General features: G+C 41.6%; 1 protein-coding gene across 3 annotated transcripts in view; it reads left to right on the forward strand.

Moving 5' to 3' along the window:
* Positions 1 to 4,417: 4,417 nt before the first annotated feature.
* The window catches only part of UHRF1 (ubiquitin like with PHD and ring finger domains 1), a 45,915-nt gene continuing 29,286 nt past the window's right edge, over positions 4,418 to 21,046 (forward strand). The window contains exons 1-3 of one of the 3 annotated variants that reach the window (XM_016432098.2): positions 4,418 to 4,541; positions 6,714 to 6,876; positions 19,070 to 19,333. In XM_016432098.2, coding sequence (XP_016287584.1) covers positions 6,724 to 6,876; positions 19,070 to 19,333 — 417 coding nt within the window. In that variant the 5' untranslated portion in view covers positions 4,418 to 4,541; positions 6,714 to 6,723. Of the gene's footprint in view, positions 4,542 to 5,971; positions 6,102 to 6,253; positions 6,282 to 6,713; positions 6,877 to 19,069; positions 19,334 to 21,046 lie in introns of those variants that run through there. The other 2 variants (XM_016432097.2, XM_056822466.1) reach the window with 2 other exon arrangements.

A 21,046-nucleotide genomic window follows, 5' to 3' on the forward strand; every position in this document is an offset into this window, starting at 1 on the left:
GATACCTAGTTGCCTTGTATATTGTTTTAATGTTGATGATCCAAACTTTGTTTTATAAAACAGACTAATTAGAAGACTCATCAGATAACCCCCCATATGCTTGGAATTATAGAATAATTTAAGGGGTACCCAGGAGAAGGTACAGGGCTCAAGGCAAAATTAGAAAGCAGACAAAGTTTGTTATTAACACCTTTTTGCCTCTCTTTCTATTTCTTTTCACTCTTGCCTTGGCCTTTAAGGTTCCTGAAGCTCCCCATCACTGTCTCCTTCCCTCCACCTTTCGTCCCAAAAGGTTTATATTCCAGAGTTATATCAGAGAATAGAAAAAGCACTAATTCTGGAGCCAGGGAACATGGGTCCAAATCTAACCTTCGGTGATGCTGGTATAAGGGGACAAGTAAGATAGGATAATAAGAAACAACTTCTGCACAGTCAGAGGTGTCCCTCAATGGAAAATAGTGACTCCCCTTCCCTGGAAATCTCAGGGGAACCCTAGAGAATTACTTGCCAGAACAATTATCTAGCTAATTATTGTTCAGATAAGGCAGTGATGGCAAACCTTTTAGAGATGGAGTACTGGGTTCTGTCCCCACCCCCAAACAGTGCTGTGTCCCCCAAGATTGTGGGCTATACTCCCCCCTTACCCCACATAGTGAAGGGAGGAAACACTCCCATTGGTCTGCTGGATGGAGGCCAGTGAAGTGAGGAATACCCTCAGGGAGTGTAGAGAGGGGGAGGGGAGTGGCTCTAGTGCTCTGCTCCCCTCTAACTCTGCCACCTATGAGCAACCCACCTTACCCTCTGTGCACTCCCATTGGCTCTTGGGCAGAGGGGTGGGAGTGGAGAAAAATGTCATCAGGCACAGTGACAGGGGGAAGGGAGAAGCTCTGCCAGAATTCCTCTGCTGTTCTAGTAACAAATTGGGGGAATGGGGGGGTGGGAGGGGTTTAGCCAAATGACCACAGAGAGCCCTCTGGGTTGCCATCACTGAGGTAGTGGTTGAACTGGATGGTTTTGGGGTTCTCCTCCAATTCTGAGATTCTGTGGTTTGTTTTCTCCTCTTTCCTCTGTCTTGCTGTCAGTATCCTGGTGGGCTGGCTGCTCCACAAGGTATCAGTGATCACTTTTCCCAGTGCTCAGAGTTGGAAACTCTGCACTTGTACAGCCTATTTTCATGCAATCCCAGCTTTAGAGCTAGAAGAACCTTAGTGGTTATACAGGACAGCCCCTTAATTTTATCAATGAGAAAAATGTGGCCCAGAGAAGGTAAGTAATTTCTCAAAGGGCAAACAGATGATAGAGCTAGGAATCAAACTTTTTTTCACTGAATTATCCTGCCTCCTGCTTAGGGTTATTTTGAGGACAATACATTGCTAATTATTGAAATGTATATTAGTGTTATTTTCTTCCATGTCTCTAGTTCACATTAGTGTTATTTTCTATGTCTCTAGTTCACTTCTTTTTTCTTTCTTTAAACCTTCTGTCTTGGAGCAGAAAAATGGTAAGGGCTAGGCAATGGAGGTTAAGTGACTTGCTCAGGGTCACACAGCTAGGAAGTGTCTGAGACCACATTTGATCCCAGATCTTTAGGCTTGACTCTATCCTCTGAGTCACCTAGCTGACTCCATGTCTTTAGTTCACTTCTACAGTAGAGGCATTTGGAGTTATCAGTTACTATAACTCTTCACAGGATCATATAGGGCCAGAAGTCCCAAAGAATATCTAGAAAAACCTGCTTCAATAACCTCACAAATTCAATTCAGTCTAACTTCATTAATCACCCAGTATGTCTCAGAAATTGTGCTAGGTGCCCAGGGTACAAATATATAAGTAAAACAATCTTTGATCTGAAAGAACTTGTATTTTTCTAGGGGGTTGGGAAGAATACAACAATAATTCTGATAAGTAATATGAAATATATACAAAGTACTTTCAAGAAGTATAAGGAGAAGGAAGAGAGGGGATATGAGAGATAGACAGAAAGAGAGAGACAGAGAGAGAGGGAGAGAGAGAAAGAGAGAGAGGAGGTGGAGGAGTTGGAGAGAGAGACACACACACAGAGAAAGAGAGAGACACAGAGAGACAGAGAAAAAGAGAGAGAGAGAGAGAGAGAGAGAGAGAGAGAGAGAGAGAGAGAGAGAGAGAGAGAGAGAGAGAGAGAGAGAGAGAGAGTTAGAGAAATTGTGTAGGAGGAGGTGGAACCAGATCTGTGTGCTTTGAAGAAAGCTATGAAACTCAAGGAAGTGAGTAGGGAGTCTTTTGGAAACAGGGATATGATTGTGCAAAAACTATGATTGTGTGGTGAGCAACCAGAAGGACAATTTTCTTTAGAATGAAGAATATTTGAAGGGGAGCAAGATGAAATTAGACTAGAGAAGTAGATAGGAGACAGACTGTAGAAGGCTTTGCATTTGAAGTTGAGGATTTGCTATATTATCCTAGAGGCACTAGGGAGCAACTGAAGGTTTTTGATTTGAGGAATAATAATGATAACAATAATCATAGCTAAGATTTATATAACTCTTTAAAGTTTGCAAAGCTCTTTATAGTGTCATTGGATTCTTACAACGACCCTGGGAAGTAGGTACTATGGTTAGATGAGCTTTTAGGACCACCATTTTGGCAGTTGGAGACTGGATCATGGTTTTAGAGCTGGAAAAGGGACCTCAGAGGCCATGTAGGTGAAACCCAAAATTCATCTTTGGATGCCTTCCCAGGATGTTGACTCCTTTAGTTCCTACTCAGCCTCAGTCATTGGAGGGTGGGAGAGTGGCTGAAAGTAACTTTGAACATGAGCTTACCTCTCTGCAGGTTTCCAGTAGTGGTTGGGTATTGACTTGTCAGGGTAATTGTGAAAGGGATTCATAGAATTTAGTGAGCATTTTAAAGTGTTTTCTCAGATGGGCCTCATGTTAGGTAGGGTCTGGAGTAAGTTGGTTTTGAAGGCCCTTTTGGTTCCAGGATTCTTTGGATTCAGGTTTCGTGCATGAATTTCAGTGAATGTAAGCTGTATAGCTTCAAATGACAGCTCTTTAAAAAGCCATGAGATGTATTTGCAACAAGAGGCACGAACAAGTGAGGTTCTGACAAAGACATCTTTCTTTCCCCTCGAAGGTCCACTTTTTTTTGGAAGGGATCTGATTGACAACACTGGTGGGTCTGAGGATGTAGCATTGGGGAACACCTCTTCTGGTTAAGGTCTCAACAGAAATAGATGATCAGTCATTTGAACAAGGACTTTTTTCAGCTCAGCTCAGCAACAGTTACTGAGCAGGTACCTACTCTTATATAAACCAGACCTACGGAAGGTTGCAGAAGACCTTCCCACAGGGGTAAATTCGGCACTAAGGGAGCCAGTAAGTAGGCCAAGAACTCCCAGTAAGAATTCATCCCAGCTCAGTCAAGACTTCACAGAGGAGGTGGGACTTGATCTGGGGCTTTCAGAAGGGGTAGGGGAAAGTAGGGGGCAGGGCATTCTGTGCTTGGGAACAGCAGGAGCAGAGGCGGGAAAAAAAGCTAGGTCTGCTGGAGAATGGCGCACTGGCCCATCTGGTCAGCGGGCGCCATCAGGCTTCTTCAGGCCGAGGGTCGGCAAGCAAGGTTGGGGGCAATTAAATACCACGTGCTAGGTGGAAAACTGGTGTTGCAAGAGTTCAGGGCGGGAAGAACAGCTAGAGCCTTAATTGTCTTGGCCTGGAAGGAGAGCTGTAGGCACAGACATTGCATGGGCAAGAACAACATGAACCGGCCTTCACAGGCGGGAAACTAAAAGGGGGGGAGGGGAGGTAGGGGTCACAGGGAGCAAGGCGGGCCCCTGCAGGCTTGGCCTGGCTGAAGCCCAGGGTTGGGCTTGCTGGGGAAGGTTGGATATTTAGGATGGGTGGGGCAGGCTGTGGAATGGGTAAATTGGGCTAGCCTTTTAAAAGCTTCCGGCAAGTGACAACCCCTTGGACCACCTGCCCCGGGGTCCCTTTTCTTTTTGGGGTCTTTGTGTGGGGGTGGGAGGAAGGAAGCGGTTCATCCTGGGAATGTGTGTGTGTGGGTGTGCTGGTGTCAAAACTGCACCGGATGGTTCCCCCCACCTCCCTCCACACCCAAGTGATGGGGCAGAAGAGGGCTGGGTAGAGTTCCGGGCCAAAGCCAAGGAGCCGTAAACACTGGGAGCTCGGGTTTCGCCTTTGATGGTCCAGTTCCAGTTCCTAGCGGTGCCTTTGCTGGTGGCAGTGACTACTTCTGCACCGGCCAGGTCTCATTAGCAGGAGCAGTAATAGACGCTACCTGCAGGGGTTGCAGCCGCCCCACAGCTCCCGACTCCCCCTCTTGGCGCCTCCTAGGCTCTCGGGTGCAGGCGGGGAGGGGCAAGGGGCCCCGGATGGGGCTGGGGGGCGGAGGAGGCGGGCCTCCTCACCCCTCTTTCTTAATTCCCGCCACGAGGTGGCCAATCAGGGGCTGCTAGCCCAGGCTGGGGTTTTTCAGCGCCAAGCTACAAACCGGGACTTTCGCGGGAAATTGCAGAGCAGCTGGGAGCGCCGCGGGCGGAGGTGAGTTGTCTGTCACAGCTCTGGGCTCCCCTCCTTGGGCTGGACATGCATTTTTTGTTTTTCTGGGCCAGGACTGATAGTGCAGCCGGGGAACTTTGCAGCTGGGAGTTCCTCCCGGAGTTCTCGCGCCTGACGATCGAAAAGAGCTGGAGGCGGTGTGGGTTATTTCAGTGCCCCCGCTATTGCGTTTTTATGAAGTCCTGACTGGGCAAAGGCTGCATTTGCGGGGCCAGTATGGGTGCCACCTTCCGGGAGTCTGACTCCTCTGTCGTTGCCGCCCGCTGTGTAGTCGCCTGCCTACTCACCCATTTATACAGTGGTTGTCTTAATGGGAGCAGTGATTAAGCCGGGGTTGGGATAAGGAGCTTATATTCTAGAGACCCAGGGGAAAGGGGAAAGGAAGGATCCTCTATTACTTGTCCAGCCCTATATTTTTCAGCGCAGTAGAGATGGTCCATGCGGTACTGAAGTTGTCTGGGAAGACAGCTTCCTTAGGGAATCACCACTACTATGTACCGTGGAGCATCTGGCACCACTACCCGAACAGGCCACTTGCCTTTCCTGGGCGCCTCCCACTTTCCTTGGGGCTCCCGAGGCCTTCAGTGTTTCCTAAGAGTTGCCTGCCCCCTTTACCCTAGGCCATCCGGTACTGCCACCCACTTGGAGGCTCTGAGAGCTATCTTTATTCTTAGGGAGGTATTCAGGACAATCTTCCCTTGGGAGGACATGCAATTTCAAGCTAATTTAGAAGGCATCCAACACAATTTTCCTCCTTTAGAATATCTGGTACCTGCAGCTTTTCAGGGTAGAGGGTACCGAGCACCAGGCCCCTTTCCGGGGAGGGTAGTATCAACCACTAGCCATGAGGTGCGGTGGTACATCTAGGCCAGCCTTCTTCGTTGGTCGTTTCCATTGCCACCTGCTTCTTCTAGGGTGGCATTCGGTGCCAGCTGCCTTCCATAAAGAAAAGGGGGAAGGTCCACTTGCCTTCTCTAGAAGGTACTTAGGGCCACAGCCCTTGTGGGGGCGGGTACCACTATTTGTGTTTGCCGCTCCCTGAATGCCAGGGGTGTTGCAAAATTGTTTCCAAGTCCGGTCTTAGTATTACAAGCATCCCGCTCCCTATCTTCCAGCCCCTTAGGAAGTGATAGTTTATTTGCATGATCTCGCGGGATCGGGTCTTGGCGAATGTGCGAATTCAATTGTGGCGCGGAGAACAACTTCGCGCGCCATTGCTAGTTGACACCGCCTTTCCCTGGTTCTCGTCCAATAGGGTCTGGTGGGGCGGGGTGTGCCCGACAAGCTTGGCCAATTATGAATGAGGAGGCTGCGGGGCGAGACGGAGGGAAGGGGGTCGTGGTGGAGGGGTTTGGAGATAAGGGCGGGGGCTAGGTTGAGAGCGTTTAATGATTCTCTCCCCGGTGGGGGTTGGGGGGAAGAATGCGCGCGCGACCCTTGAGAGCGACCGGGAGGTTGGAGGGGTCCGGGCGGGCCTGGGCAAGCTGGCTCGAGACCATCTTAGCCCGCGCCGGTCCGGGAACTGGGACCCCTCCCCAAGAGGTGAGTCTGGGACGGGTCGGTAAAAAGAGAAGGCGGGCCGGGGGTGGGGCCTTCCTGTGGAGGCTACTGAGAGGAGAGTGAGGGGAGGGGGGAGGGCATAGGCCCCGCCCCCCTGAAGCTCCTAGGGTGGCGGTAGCCACGGTGGGCGGGCGCCCCCCCAAGACTGCGGGGGCAGGCGTGGTGAGTGAGCGCCGGCTCTTTCTCAATTTCTCCGCCTTCTTTTATCCTACTCTTTTTCCTCCCTCCTTCCTCCCCTCCCTTTTCCTTCCTTCTTCCTTTTTCTCCTCTCTTTCCTTCTTCCCTTCCTTTCTCCTTTTCTTCCTCCCATCTTCCTTTCCTTCCATCTTCCACTCACTTTCCACTATATTTTCTATTCTTTTTTAATTCTTTCCAACTTCCCCTCTTGGACTTTCTCCTTTCCTCTGAACTTTTCTTTCTCTTTCCTTCTTTCACTCTTATTTCTTTCCTTCCGTTCACTTTTTTCCTTTTCCTTTGTAATTTCCTTCTTCCCTTTCTTGTACTCTTTTCCTTCTCCTTTCTCTTCCTCCCTTCCTTATCTTCCTTTCTTTTACCTTTTTTTCCATTCCTCCTTTTTTTCCATCCTTCCCACAGAGCTACCAAGATGTGGATCCAGGTTCGTACCATGGATGGCAAGGAGACCCACAGGGTAGACTCCCTCTCTAAACTCACCAAAGTGGAGGAGCTGAGATTGAAAATCCAGGAAGTGTTCAGGGTGGAACCAGGGAGACAGAGGCTTTTTTATCGTGGCAAACAGGTAAACTGTCCATTATCCCTTCCGACCCATTTCCCAGGATCTTAAAATCTTACTTGACCTGCAAGGAAGAATCACTTCTGCCATAGTTTCTCATCAATAAGATGAGGATGATAATAGAACCTACCTTTCAGAGTTGTGATGATGAAATGAGACTATTGTAAAGCACTTAGTACAGTGCCTGACACATGGTAAATTCTATATAAATGTAAGATTACTATTGTTGATGTTAATATTGAGATACCTGAATAGGGCAAAAGAAAGTAGGGTCAAATAGTATTTATTGAGCTCCCTAAGAAACCCTTGTGATTTGCCCTTTTTTCTCTTCTTAAAAATCCTTTTTAATCCCTTGTCCCAGAGGATTCTCTCTGTGCTTTGTACAGAACCAATTTTCAGGGTCAATTAAGAGCTAATGAAGAGTCTTAGGAGTAAAAGTGCCAGTAACAACCTTTAATAATCATCTAGGAGTTTAAATAAGAAACCTTTTGCTCTTGGGAAGTTTAAGTCCCCAGAGCCAACCAAAGTATACTCAAAACATGTATTCCCTTTTGCCCAAATAGTACCCTATGTATTTGATACCCTTATACCAAGGGAAATTACTGTGGGTGACTAAGATAGTTCTTTCAGTTGATTTTCTTTTACAGGATTTTTAAGCATTTTTAACATTTGTGTTGGTGAGACCTTAGTTGAGTTGAGGGGAACATGTATATTCTGCATCAGGATAGTAGAGTTGAATAGTAAGTTTGTCAGCTGAATGCCCGCCTTTTTTTTGTTGTTTGTTTTAGAACAGGATTATGCTGCCATCTAGCGATTCATGAATCCCAAAGCCTGGCATGGATTCTGTGGGTTTGGTAGACTTTCTCCATTTTTATTAGAAACAGGACTAAGTGATTCATTTCTCTTTTCTCATGTCTTTTTCCACCCAGAAGTCTATTTCAAAAGACTTATGAAAATGGAAGTGCTAAGAGAAAAAAATTCTTCTTAGTTGGAAATATTGTTCATTGTTGGAGTGTTATGTGCATCATCGTTTTTTTAAACCTCTTTTGGGAAAACTTTCTGTTTTTGAAACTACAGATCTTGCCTGAAAACTTCTACAACAAAGACAGTTAAGCAAAGTCACTGGTTCTGACAAGTATATCTGATACCAGGCACTTACAGTCCCTCACTTCTGATGAGAAAGGAGCTATTTCATCATTGTCTTTAATCTGAATTTAGGAACCTTTTAGAGTTTTCATTAAATTCATTTGCTTCATTTCATTTTATGTTTTCATTATGGTAGTCATTGTGACTTCAATTAGTTCATTTAAATCTCTGAATTTTTTATTTGATATTTGTCAAGGTGCAGTGATATTCTATAACTTTTATACATTATGATTTATTCAAATTGTGTCAATGCTGGGTAAGTAAAAGATGATAAAATAACAGGAACCAAAGTGTATGGTTCATTTTGCCTCTTCTCTCTTTCTCTTGTGTTCCTTTTAGTTTAACTTTCTATAATATCTTAAGTTAGTATCTTCTAATCTGTGAGCTTTGTGAATTTAGGAAGGATGTTTTATCTAAACTTTGTTATCTGCCTTGACATAGTCTGTATAGTGGGTCCCTTATAAAGTGTCTACTGAATTGATTTTGTGCACCTGATTTTGAATGAGTTCTTTTTTTGTTACTGACTTTTGTTACTTGTCACAGAGTATAGCTTCAATTATATTTCATTATTTCAAGGATCCATGATTGTATTGGTGTGAGTATTCTTTCCATTGACCCCTGAGGAGGCCTGTTGAGATGATTTTCTTTAGTTGTTTGAAAAATTCATCAGACTGGCCAACTTGATGAAGAGGCTGTCTGAACTGGGCTGGTACTTAGGCAACAGAATTCATTCTGCATTTGGGATGTGTCTGTAGAGCCTTTATAGCATAGTTAGCACCTGATAATGCCAGTAGTCTCCTGATAGAGTTTTGCTCCAATATTGTAGTAAGCTTCCTGCTATTGTAAGGATAAGTGATAAGGGATAGAGGAAAAATGCATGGGTCCTCTTTAAGAGGAAAGGAGGAGAATTTAGACACAAACCCTGGGAGAAGATTCTGGAAGGAGAGGAGGATCTTGGGAGTTTACTGGGTTTAATTAACAGTCTCTCCTGATCTGTCTGTCCTCTGAGCTGGTGAGGATCTTTGCTCTGGCATCCCCTGGGAAAAGACTAATCTAGGAAATTCCTGGGTTGGAGAACTGCCTTGGAGGAGACCTGCCTTTCCCTGAAGTACAGAGATCTACCTGTCAGAAACAATTTAGGTAGTCGGGTAGCTTTTCGGGGTCTAGATAAGATTAGGGAGTGAATAGGAAGGGCTTAAGAAGACCAGAAGAGCAGTCCCTTTGAGGGGAAGCATAGATTGGTGGGAAGAGTTAGAGCTGTGTAGATTTAGGACCTTATCTACCATTTCTTAACCTTAAGAACTTTTTTTTCCCTATAATTACAAGGGTTGTGCTTCAATGGCCCTGGGAGGTTCCTAGTTGGGCTTTTTTTTTTCATTTCCAATTAAAACTCCTTTTGGAGGTAGTTTTCTCTTTCACTATGATGAGACATCAGAAGAGGACTAGAGGAAAGAGTGCAGCTGTAAAGTAGGCCTGATGTTGTACCCTGTGTCCATCACAGGGTATCCAGCTTTTCCACACTGGTTAAGTTGAAAGCAAAAGTATTTTCACTATTATAGGTTTTTTTGTTTCTCTCATTCTTCTTTCCTTCCTAGGGAAGGATCAAATGAAATTCAAGAATTCATGATTTTGTTGGTGTTCCTCAACTATGCAAATGGCAGCCTTTCTTGAGACAATCTAAGTATAGCTGAAATAATAAATCCTTTGATGAGGCCTGCTGTGCCTCTACACTTTTCACTGGGTTGGATGTCAGGTGATAGACAACAGCCTGTTACAATTGGATCAATGAACTAAGTCTAGCTTGCTAGGAACTTGCCAGTGCTTATGTCCCTCTGGCATAGTTTTATCTATCTTTAGGTAGTAGAGTTGGACTTGAGTGGATTCCTCAATCCTTAGAGCTACAGTCACTAATGAGATTTTTTTCATGGTTAATTTTGAAACTACTTACCATTTAGACATTTCATATATTCATTCAACAAGTATCTGTTAAAACACTTTTTTTTGTTCAAGGCAATAGGGAGATAAAGTTGAAAAACAAAACCCTCACTTGGCTTGAGAAGCTTATATTTAATTGAAGGACTATGTGATGTTTGTTTATAAGTACAGTGTGATGTGGGGGGAGGTGTCCATTAAAAGAGCAAACCAATAAAAGTTTTAAGAAAATTGGAGAGTATAGACTATACTTTGGGGAATCAGGGAAGGTTTTATAGAGGAAAGGTATCTGAGCTGAACCTCGAGTGAAGGAAAGGCTTCTTAAAGGTGAGGATAAATTTTATAACAAATAAATGGTTTTGCTTAGAGATTTCTAGCAATGGGGCAGCCCATTCTACTTTTGCAAAGTTCTCATTATGTCGTTTTTCCTGATTGGAGCCAGATGGCCTGGGTTTAAATCCTATGTCTTCTACTTAATATTACCTGGATGACCTGGGGTAAGTTCACTTTGCCTTTTAGTTTCTTGATCTGTAAAAAAATGAGGAACTTAGACTACATGATCTCTGAGATCCCTTTGAGCTCTAAATTTTTGCCCCTAAGGTTAAATTTGACTCTTTGAAACTTCTCTTCATTGTTCCTAGACCTGTCCTCTGGGATTAAGAAGAACAAGCCTTATACCCCCTTCATGTGATAATTCTTTAAGGTATCCCTTGAAAATATAGCCATCTTGTCCTTTCAGCCTCCCCCAGTCTAAGCATTTTCATTTCTTTTAACCAATCCTCATATGACTTGTACTCAAGGCCCTTAACTATCCTAGTTTTATTTAAAAAAAAAAAATCCTCTTTGTTTTCTCCAACTTTCCATCCTCATGTAAACTAAGCTCATATTAGTTTTCACAGCTCATAATTATACTGGAAATTATACTGTGTGTGTGTGTGAAGAGGATAAGGAAGTATCAGTGATGACACTGAGATTTCCATCTAGGAAATGTGGGAGGGATGATAGTGCCATAGATAGAAGAAACACAAAGAGGTGGGAGGATGGGGATGAGCTTAGTGATGAATAATAAAATTAACTATTGACATTTATGGAGTCCTTAAAAGTTTGTAGAGTGCTTTATATATATTATCTCAGGAAAATTAGTTTTGATTAAGTTTGATATACCAGTTGGACCTCCCACTATATTTATATCCAGTAGACAGTGGAAGATGTGAGACTAGATCTAGTTCTGGGAAGAATCAATTACACACACACACATATTTGGGAGTCATCTGCGTAAAGATGATAAGCTGATTTAACCGAGAGAAAAGGAAAGCAGCTTATGAGTAGATAGAATGGAATTTATTTGGTACTAGAGAGGAATTGCTCAGTTTGCAAAAATATGCATTTAGGTCTTTCTCTGGGTTGCATGCTTTATATTTCAAAGGTGGTACAGTATCAGATCTTGGAGTTACCTTGGCTTTAAGTGAGTTGTCTTGTAAGATTGCTTAAATTCATTTCACCTTCAGAGACTCCATTCTCTCCCCTATAAAAAGGGAATAATAATACTTTTATTTCCTATCTCATAGAGTTGTTGTGAGGGACACTTTGAAAATCTTAAAATACCATAGAAATGTGAATTATTAATAAGTCCTTTTGTAATTTATGCTTCCTACACAAATTTTTTTTTTATTGTTAGAACTAGTTATGCTCTAATCTGGAATAGCATTTTTGTAGGCAGTAAAAAGGGAAGAAAATACTTTTAAATTTCGTTCACATGCTTTCTGTGACTAAAATAATTGGATGGGACATTTCAATACTGTCTGGTTCTATGGGTTTTTGTTTGTTTTGGTTTTTGAGATTGAGTATGTCTATCTTACAGGGCAGCTAGCTGCTGCAGTGGATAGAATGCCAGGCTTGGAGTCGGGAACACTTACCTTGTTGAATTCAAATCTGGTCTCAGCCATTTACCAGCTTCATGCCTCTGGGCAGGTCACTTTGCCTCAGTTTCCTCATCTATAAAATGAGCTTGAGAAGGAAATGGCAAACCACTCCAGTATTATTGCAAGAAAACACCAAATGGGATCACGATGAGTCAGAACAACAAAAAAAGTCCTTATCTTGTCCAGGTTGAAAGTACTACTACTAGTTAGGGACTGGATCCTACTCTGATTAGCATAGAAGCTTTAACTACTTCTTTTTTTCCTACTTGACCCAGTCTGTACTTCTTTAGAAATTCTAATGGCATTTTACTCCAGGCAGACCATGTACTGTAGATATGTGATGACCTTGAGCCTTCCAGCAGCCCAGAACTCCTAAACTCAAGAGATCTAACAGTGTTGGACTCCCTAGGGGGCAGGGATTCTAGGTGAGTGCCACAATGCTCTAATTGACTGGCTGTTGGAAAAATTAGAACAATAGGTTCTTGAGAATTTTTAGGAATCTTTAGGAAAGCCCTGAAGCTTCTCTTTTATAATACAGGTCTGTTAAGTATGATAAAAATTAAAACTATTTCCTAGAAAATTGCAGTGTTAGATAATTCAAATTCCCCTCTTCATGTCTATTATGGGTTAATTCCAAGTGTTTCTTGAATTAAATGCATCAAAGCAGTGCATACAACCTAACAATTTTTTTTGAAATCTTTGATATGCCAGTACTCTTAGGAGGTAATATTTATTTTTAAGGGGAAAAAGGCTTTGAGAAGCCTCATCTTCCCTTAAGTTTCTACTACATGGAAATAATTTCAGTAGGAAAGCTGAGTTTGATTCCTTCTGTGGTTGATTTTATTTTGTGTATTGCTGTAAATTACCCTTGTGACTTTTTTCACTGTATTATTATATATACATCATTTGCCATTCCTTAAAGGAGAGTATTACCCATTACCTTTATAGTTTGTCATTTGTTCAGCTCTTCCCCTATTGTTTCTAATTTTTTGTTAGAATAAATTATGCCAGTGGGAACATTTTGAGACAAGAAATGTTCTGGTTCTTAATAACTTCTTTTGAATACCATGGGTTTTTCCCCTTTTAAATCCTTCCTTTCTGTCTTAGTATCTAATTCTAAGACAGAAGAATGGCAAAGGTTAGGCAGTTGGGGTTAAGTGACTTGCCCAGGGACACACAGCTAGGAAATATCTGAGATTTGAACCCAAGACCTCCCCATTTCCAGGTCTTCCTCTCTATCCACTGAACTACCTAGCTACTCCAACATGTTAGTTTTAAAGCTATTACACTTGTCCGTCTCTCCACAAACTCTTTTCACTGTTTTTGAAAATAATTGAATGACTTTCCTTTTTTTTTAACATCACTACCATTTGCCCCTCTGTTCCCCCAATTCCTACCCTCATTTTAAAAAGCTGCCACCACTAAAACCCAGGAATAAAGTCTTCTCTCAAAGGAATCAATGTCTTAGGTCAGCTTCTTTGTAGGCTTTGATATTTTTACCCATTACTTACTGTAATAGATTTACTAATCAGTAATGGTGAGTATAGTAGTTTTTATGTTCAATACATGTAAATACTCCAGACCCCTTCTAGAGCTTTTGATTTGTCTTAGATGTTCTGGTTTTTTTACATTTTGATACAGGTTTTTTTTTTAAACCCTTACCTTCTGTCTTAGAGTCAATACTGTGTATTGGCTCCAAGGCAGAAGAGTGGTAAGGGCTAGGCAATGGGGGTTAAGTGACTTGCCCAGGGTCACACAGCTAGGAAGTGGCTGAGGCTGGATTTGAACCTAGGACCTCCCGTCTCTAGGCCTGGTTCTCAATCCACTGAGCTACCCAGCTGCCCCCGATACAGTTTTTAGTAATCATTTTTTGACATTTTGCAATTCATGTTGTCTTTCCCTTCTATTTCCACCACAAGACAGCAGGTAATATGTTATATGTTGTATATGTATTATCCTGCAGTACCTATTTTCATGTTCATCATGTTGCGAAAGAAGACATCACTTAAACTAGAGAATATTTCATGGAGGAAATAAAGTAAAGAATGTTATTCTTCAGTTTGCATTTAGACTCCGTAGTGGTGGTACATTATTTCTGTTTTTGTGTACAATGTTCTCGTTCTGCTAACTTCACTTTGTATTGTTTCATAGAGTCTTTCCAGTTATTTTTTTTGGTGTGTGATTATCTTCATCATTTTTTATGGCACAATAGTTGAGACCCCCAAGCAAGAGAAACATGCACCCTTCTAGAAAATTCCCAGCCACATACACCCTTTCCTATCTAGTGCATGTTTGTATCCCATATCCCTGAAAACCTCTGGAGATGCCTGTATCCTCAGCAAACTCTTGTGTATGTTTTCATAGCCTATGGACACCCCTTGGTCCTCCAAGCCCCATATGAGATATATCCAATGAATCACTATATGACAGATTGTATTGTGATCCTAAAGGTTCTCTGTTAAACATTACCTGTTACTACATAAACATTGCGTGTTACCATGAGCATGGAAAGTTTGGGTAGAAACTCCAGCTTGTTATAAAAATCACTACTTCCAATAAAGTTGCCTTTGATTGCCATCAGCATCTCTGACCCTCCTGACATTTCTTCATCTTCCTTACCTTATCTTGTTTGCTCTTACTCCCTTTGGGACCCCAGAATGTTGTCAGGCCCTGGGCCTCGCATATTACAATCATATACTATAACTTGTTAAACTATTTTCCAGTTGTTGGACAACTCTTTTCTAGTTCTTTGCCACCACAAAAAGAACTTATAAACAGTTTTGTACAATTAAGTCTTTTCCCCCCATCTCTGATCTCTTTGGGATGCAGACCTAGAAGATTATATTGCTGAGTCAAACGCTATACATAAATTTTATGACTCTGGGTATGGTTCCAGATTTCTTTCTAGAAGGGTTATATCAGTTCAGAGTTCCATTGGCAGTGTCTTAGTGTTCGTTTTAGTACATCTCAAACATTTATCATTTTTCCTTTTTTTGTCAGATTAGCCAGGCAGATAGGTATAAGGTGGTATCTTAGAGTTGTTTTAATTTGCATTTCTCTAGTTAATAATGATTTGGATCATTTTTTTCATACAACTAAACATAGTTTTAATTTCTTCATTTGAGAACTGCCTGTTCATATCCTTTGACTTTGTCAAAATATGTCTTTTGGTAGAGAAAGTGGACAAATTCTTGCTGTTCTTGTACTTCCTGTAAACATCGATGTAGTAAGTTAATTAATTTTCTGTTGCCATAAATAATAGACAGTAGAGTGAATTGAGTGTGCCAGCACACCTGGGCACACTCATACTCATGCTTTGTGAATTCCCATGAGTCATCATAAAGTAACATTTGTGAAATATCTGGTTCTGGGACTCATTTTTTTTTCCAAGGAGTTATGAAGCAAGTTGTAGGGATCCACTTTGTGGATTTAAGGCTATGGTGGCATTAATTGCCAGTGAATATTTTAGTCAGATCTTAGCAATGTGTTTCATTTCTATCTTTTAATAGGAAATAAATGTTCATTTTAAAACTTCTTTAATAGTAGCAGACTGTTAAGAGACTATATCCTGGCATTGATCAAGACATGGCATAGAGCTGTGATGGCAAACCTATGGCACACAGATCTTTGTGGGCACACACTGCTCACCAGTTAGTTACCAGAAAGGCAGAGGGATTTGGGTGGTGTTCCCTTCCCCCTCTCCATGTGCACCTCTCCTTCCCCTGAGCAGATTGCTTGGGCCACTCCCCTCTTTTTCTCCCTCTTATATCTGGGGTAAGGTGGGGGTGGGGGGCATGTGGTCTCTAAAAGGTTTACCATCACAGACAGGAGTTTAAATGTCTGATACACACCATCTATACTCATAGTAGGAGCTCAGTACTTGTTCTTGTTTAATGAAGAAACATGTTATTTCTTTCAAATATTTTTGACATGTTCTGTTTTTAACATCACCAACATCCCCCATTCCCCATCCTACAATGGAGAACCATTCCCTAATAACAAAGGCTTATACATTGAAAAAATGAGTTCTGTCAAACTAACCAGTACATTGAGAAAGCCTGACATGTGTAATGTTTTATTCCCATGGTCCCCCACTTGTGCAAAGAAGGTGGGTAGATGTCATTTTACCTAGAGGGATCATGTTCTTTGGAGTCAAACTGGGCCTTTATAATTGTCCAACATTTACTTTTGAATGTTCTGTTGCCATTTTTTCCATTTTCATTGTATTGTTCATTGTGAATATAATGTTCTTGGTTCTGCTTACTTCAAAATATATCCATTTGCAAATACTTCCCTTACATTTTTTTATTTCTAATGAGAACTTGATTAGTGATAGCATGGTTTATGGATAGAAGTCTGACTTTGTAATATGGTAGACCTAGCTTAGTATCTCCCCTTTTTACTAATGGAGTGTTGGGCAACTCACTGAGCTCTGAGCCTCTCAGTTCCCTCATGTGTTTGGAATAATACATGTAATATCTATTTCACTGGAATGTTCACAATGGAATGTAAGATTCAATTGAGATAATATATGTGAAGTACATTAGAAACAATTACCAATTTGATAGTTCAGTAGCAAAATAGGCATTTTAAAATGCATATCTATTGTGTATGTTTACATTTAGTGATTTAGTTCTAGTTTACATCTGTGGAAATAGATAGGTCAGTTGGGATCATTTTTACCTTATAATGATCCTAGTTGACATTTATATGTTACCTTACAGTTTTCAAAGAATTCTGGGATGTCCAAAGGGGAATATCAGTTACTTTTTAGGAGCAGTTTTATAATTTTTACTGCAGAACTACCTCCTCCTAAAATGATTTATATGTGAATTTGAACTCAGATTACTTGTGGCTATAGTTGACACTTTTAAGAGTGACATCATGGACTGTAGGAAAAAGCACAAAATTTTGAATGAGTATGTAAGAACTTGGTTTGTAATTCCCTTTCTTATTGGCTCTGTGACCTTGACTGGTCATTTGATCTCTCCAAGCTTTGGTTTCTTTATCTGTAAAATGGGGTTAATAGGACTTGTGTTTCTATAAGGTGCTCTGTAAACAGTTACGTGTTATAGGAATGTGAACGACTAGGTGTGTTTGCTGGAGGCTTAGGGAGGTGTAAAATTGCCATTCATTGCCTTTTCATTTCCAATTTTGAATTTCTTTTTCATTGATACGAGTGTGATCTGGCGGGTTAATGTATTATTGAATACTTCCTGGGTATCCTTCCTTGGATGCTATCAGGAAATAAGGGAAGAAAGCAAGACAAAGTTTTAGATGTTGTTTGTGATTGAGGGTAGAAGGCAAAGGGTGTACAAGAAAGTCCAAGTATGTGCAAATAGACATTTCTTGGCATTAAGTAGTGAGGTAAAGGGGAAGCTTATGATTAATCAGGGAAAGCCTTTAGCAGTTGGAACTGTATCTTGAAGGTAGATAATGGATGTGGCTTGGCTGGAGGGGGCAGGATGCTCTTGTGGTTGTGGCAATGATAATGTAAGAGGAACAATTATGAGATTGGCCCTAAATTAATTTATTAAATCAAAAGTAGGGAAAAAGATGGAAAAATAGGAGTGATGTGGAGAAATAACTGATATCGATTAGAAAAATTGCTGGGGTAGTTAGGTAGTTTAGTGGATAGAGCATCAGGCCTGGTAGACTTAGCTTTAAATCTTGCCTTAGATACTTCCTAGCAGTGTTACGCCAACATGTCATTTACCCTCAATTGCTTAGTCCAGTGATGGCAACAGAGTGCTCTCTGTAGGCATTTGCGTTATGGGGTGGTGGTGGTGGGGTGGTGTAGTTTTGTTACTAGAAAGGCAGAGGGACTCAGGACCTGCTTCCCTCCCCCTCTCTACACTTGCTCAGGACATTCCTCACTTCACCAGCTCCTTTGCCCATCTGCCTAGTGGGTGCACTTCCTCCCCTGTGTGAGGGAGAGGGGGGGCATAGCACGTGGTCTCTGGGGTTGGGGCATGGCACACATCTCTAAAAGGTTCCCCATCATTGGCCTAGTCCTTTCATTCTTCTGCCTGAGGCTTAGTATCTATTCTAAGATAAAATTAGGCTTAAAAAAAAAAAGTACTGGACTTTGAATCACAACTCTGGAGTTAGAATGTTGGCTTTATTGTCTAGTAGGATAATAAGATTTAGAACTGGAAAGGATTCTAGAGTTGATCTCATTAGCAACCTTATTTTATAGATAAGGAAACCAGAGAGATCAGCTGTGAAAGGTCACAAAGGTAATCCAGCAGATTTGAAGCCAGCTTTCTGACTTGCTGGACTTTTTCCACATCTGCATTATAGGGCATGTAGTGTGCTGTGTACCATGGACACCATGGACACTGTCAGTACTTACTGCTTCTTGGCTTGTGTTTTCTTACGCTACTAGTTGTGTGACCATGTGACTTTATGCTTGGGGAATCTGCTTCTCTCTCTGCAAAATTAAGATAATAATTTCATTGCTTCCATACAAGGCTTTTTGAATCACTATGTCAGGATCCAAAAAGTTGACAAGCCAGAATGTTGGGCTAAATGTAATCTTGACTTTCCAGAAATTAACTTTATAAGTATACCATGTTGATGAGGGGAGCCAGGAGGCACATCTAGATAGTATTCTTCAACAGTATGTTGCAAAAGCCAAAAAAAGAGAGTGCTATCTTGGGCTTTTTAAAGAGAGGGATGGTTTCCAGAAAAGGGAGATGATAGTCCTACTCTACTTGGTCTAACTCAAACCAAATCTGGAATGTTGTATTTTGATCTGAATTTTGCATTTTAGGAAGGAGATTGATATAGTAGAGTATTTGAAGGAAGAGGGGTTAGATTAGTTCTGGTTGGTCCTAGAAAGTAGACCTAGGAACAATAGAAGAGGCAAGGAGGCAAATTTAGTTGGAATAAAAGAAAAAAACTTATTTTTGCAGCTTTTTGCCTGTGGGGTGGGTTGCTTCAGGACATAGTGGATTCCCCTTTTAGAAACCTTCAAATAGAGACTGGCTAGCCACTTGTCAGGCATATGGTATGGGAGTTCTGGTTCAAGAATAGACATTGGACTAGATGGCCTCTGAGGCTCCTTCAGATTTAGAGGTGGGATGACGGTCTGAGAGAGACAGATGTGTGTTATGAAGGGACAGAATGAAAGCACTTTGCCTGACTCTGGAGGTATTTACCAATAATGCCTCTTTTGTCTTTGCTTTTCTTCACAGATGGAAGATGGGCACTCCCTTTTTGACTACAACGTTGGTCTGAATGACATTGTTCAGCTACTAGTGCGACAAAGCCCAGCTGTACTTTCTGTTCCTAGTAAAGAAAAGGACTCTGAACTCTCAGATACAGATTCGGGCTGTTGCTCAGGCCAGAGTGAATCTGATAAGAGTTCAAACCATGGAGAAGGAGCTCTGGAAATTGATGGGCAACCTGGCCCAGCTGCTCAAGGGGACTGGATTGATCCAGGATTTGGCCTCTATAAGGTGAGGTTCTTCATTTTTGATTCTTGATGTGTGCTGCCTCTTTAGAATTATTATTTCTCCACTTTTACCTGTCTGTGCTTCACATTTGTAGGCCTTTCTTGGGGTCAGTTTTTCCCCTTCTTAGTTTCTCCTTATTCTTTAAAGAGCCATTGTTCTAAGCATACACTAAATATCAACAAGCATTTATTAAGTGCCTACTATGTGCTGGGCTGGGCACCGAGGAAACATGTAGAGAATAAAACAATTTTGTTCTTTAGGAACTCACATTCTTTTGGGGGAGACTATGTACACACACACATGCACACACACACACACACACACACACACACACACATGAATATGCATAGGATAAATAGGAAACCCTCACAAGGGAGTTAGGGAGGGAACATACTAGCAATGGGAGACTAAGGAAAGGGTTAATATAGAGGAGTGGTCCATGAGTTGTATCATTTTTTTTTAACCCATACCTTTTGTCTTAGAATCAATACAGAGTATTGATTCCAAAGCCGAAGAGCAGTAAGGGCTAGGCAGTTGGGGTTAAGTGACTTGCCCAGGGTCACACACCTAGGAAGTGTCTCAGGTTATATTTGAATTCAGGACCTGCCATCTCTAAGCTCTCTATCCACTGAACCACCTAACTGTCCCTTACTGAAGGCTTTTTAAAGATGAGGGAAACTTGGTCATGCTCTCAAACATGCAATAATACACATAAAGCACTTTGCAAATTTGAAATCATTTGTCTTAATACGTTATTATTAGATAACTAAGTGGCAGAGTGGAGAAAACATTGGACCTGGAATCAGGAAGACTTGAATTCAAATCCAGACTTGGACATTTACTAGCTGTGTGTCCTGAGCAAGTCACTTAACCCTCAGACTCAGTTTCCTTATCTGTAAAATGATAATAGCCTCTACCTAGGGTTGTTGTGAGGATCAGTGCTTTACAAACCGTAAAGCATTATTTAAATGTTATTGCTATTATTACTGTTATTTTCACAGTAGCTATCTCCCCTCCATGATTATTACTCCCTCTGCTGTTCTGATCAAAAATGAGAAAGGAGAAAAGCCAGGAAATTGTGACTCATCAGTGTCATCCACCAAAGTATGCAGATGTATTTTTCAGAAAAAGAATATGTTAGCTTGGAGTCTGAGCTTTTATTCTTTTAGTATTTTGGTAACTAAAAAAAATGATTGGTTTCTTTTGTAAACCTATGTATTTTATGCATTTAAGAGCATTCTTCTGAGAAGAGGGTCCAGATATTTCCCCAGACTGACTGCCAAAGGGGTCTAGGACACAAACAAGGTTAAGAACTAGTCTAGAAGAATCTTGTTATAATGCTAAAATAGATGGATACTTTTATTCAGTTTAATCAAGAAATATTTATAAATATATGCAGAGGGTCACTGGTAGGTGGCATCTTAGTGGTATAGTGCAAAGGACTTAGGAGTATGAAGTTCTGAGTTTGAATCCTGCTTTAGTCACTAGTTATATAACCCTGGGCAAATCACTTAACCTCTCAGCTTCAGTTTCCTCATTTGTAAAATGGGGGTAATAATGTCCCCTTCCTTCCAAGGCTCTTATAAGGATCAAGTGAGATAAAATATGTAAAAGCACTCAGTAGACTTTAAATTGCTGTATAAATCTTTCTGTTCTCATTAGATGCTGGGCCTTTTACTTGTCAACTTTAGGGATTCACTACATCCTCCATCCATT

This window comes from Monodelphis domestica, chromosome 3, assembly GCF_027887165.1.
Source record: "Monodelphis domestica isolate mMonDom1 chromosome 3, mMonDom1.pri, whole genome shotgun sequence".
Taxonomy (NCBI): Eukaryota; Metazoa; Chordata; class Mammalia; order Didelphimorphia; family Didelphidae; genus Monodelphis; species Monodelphis domestica.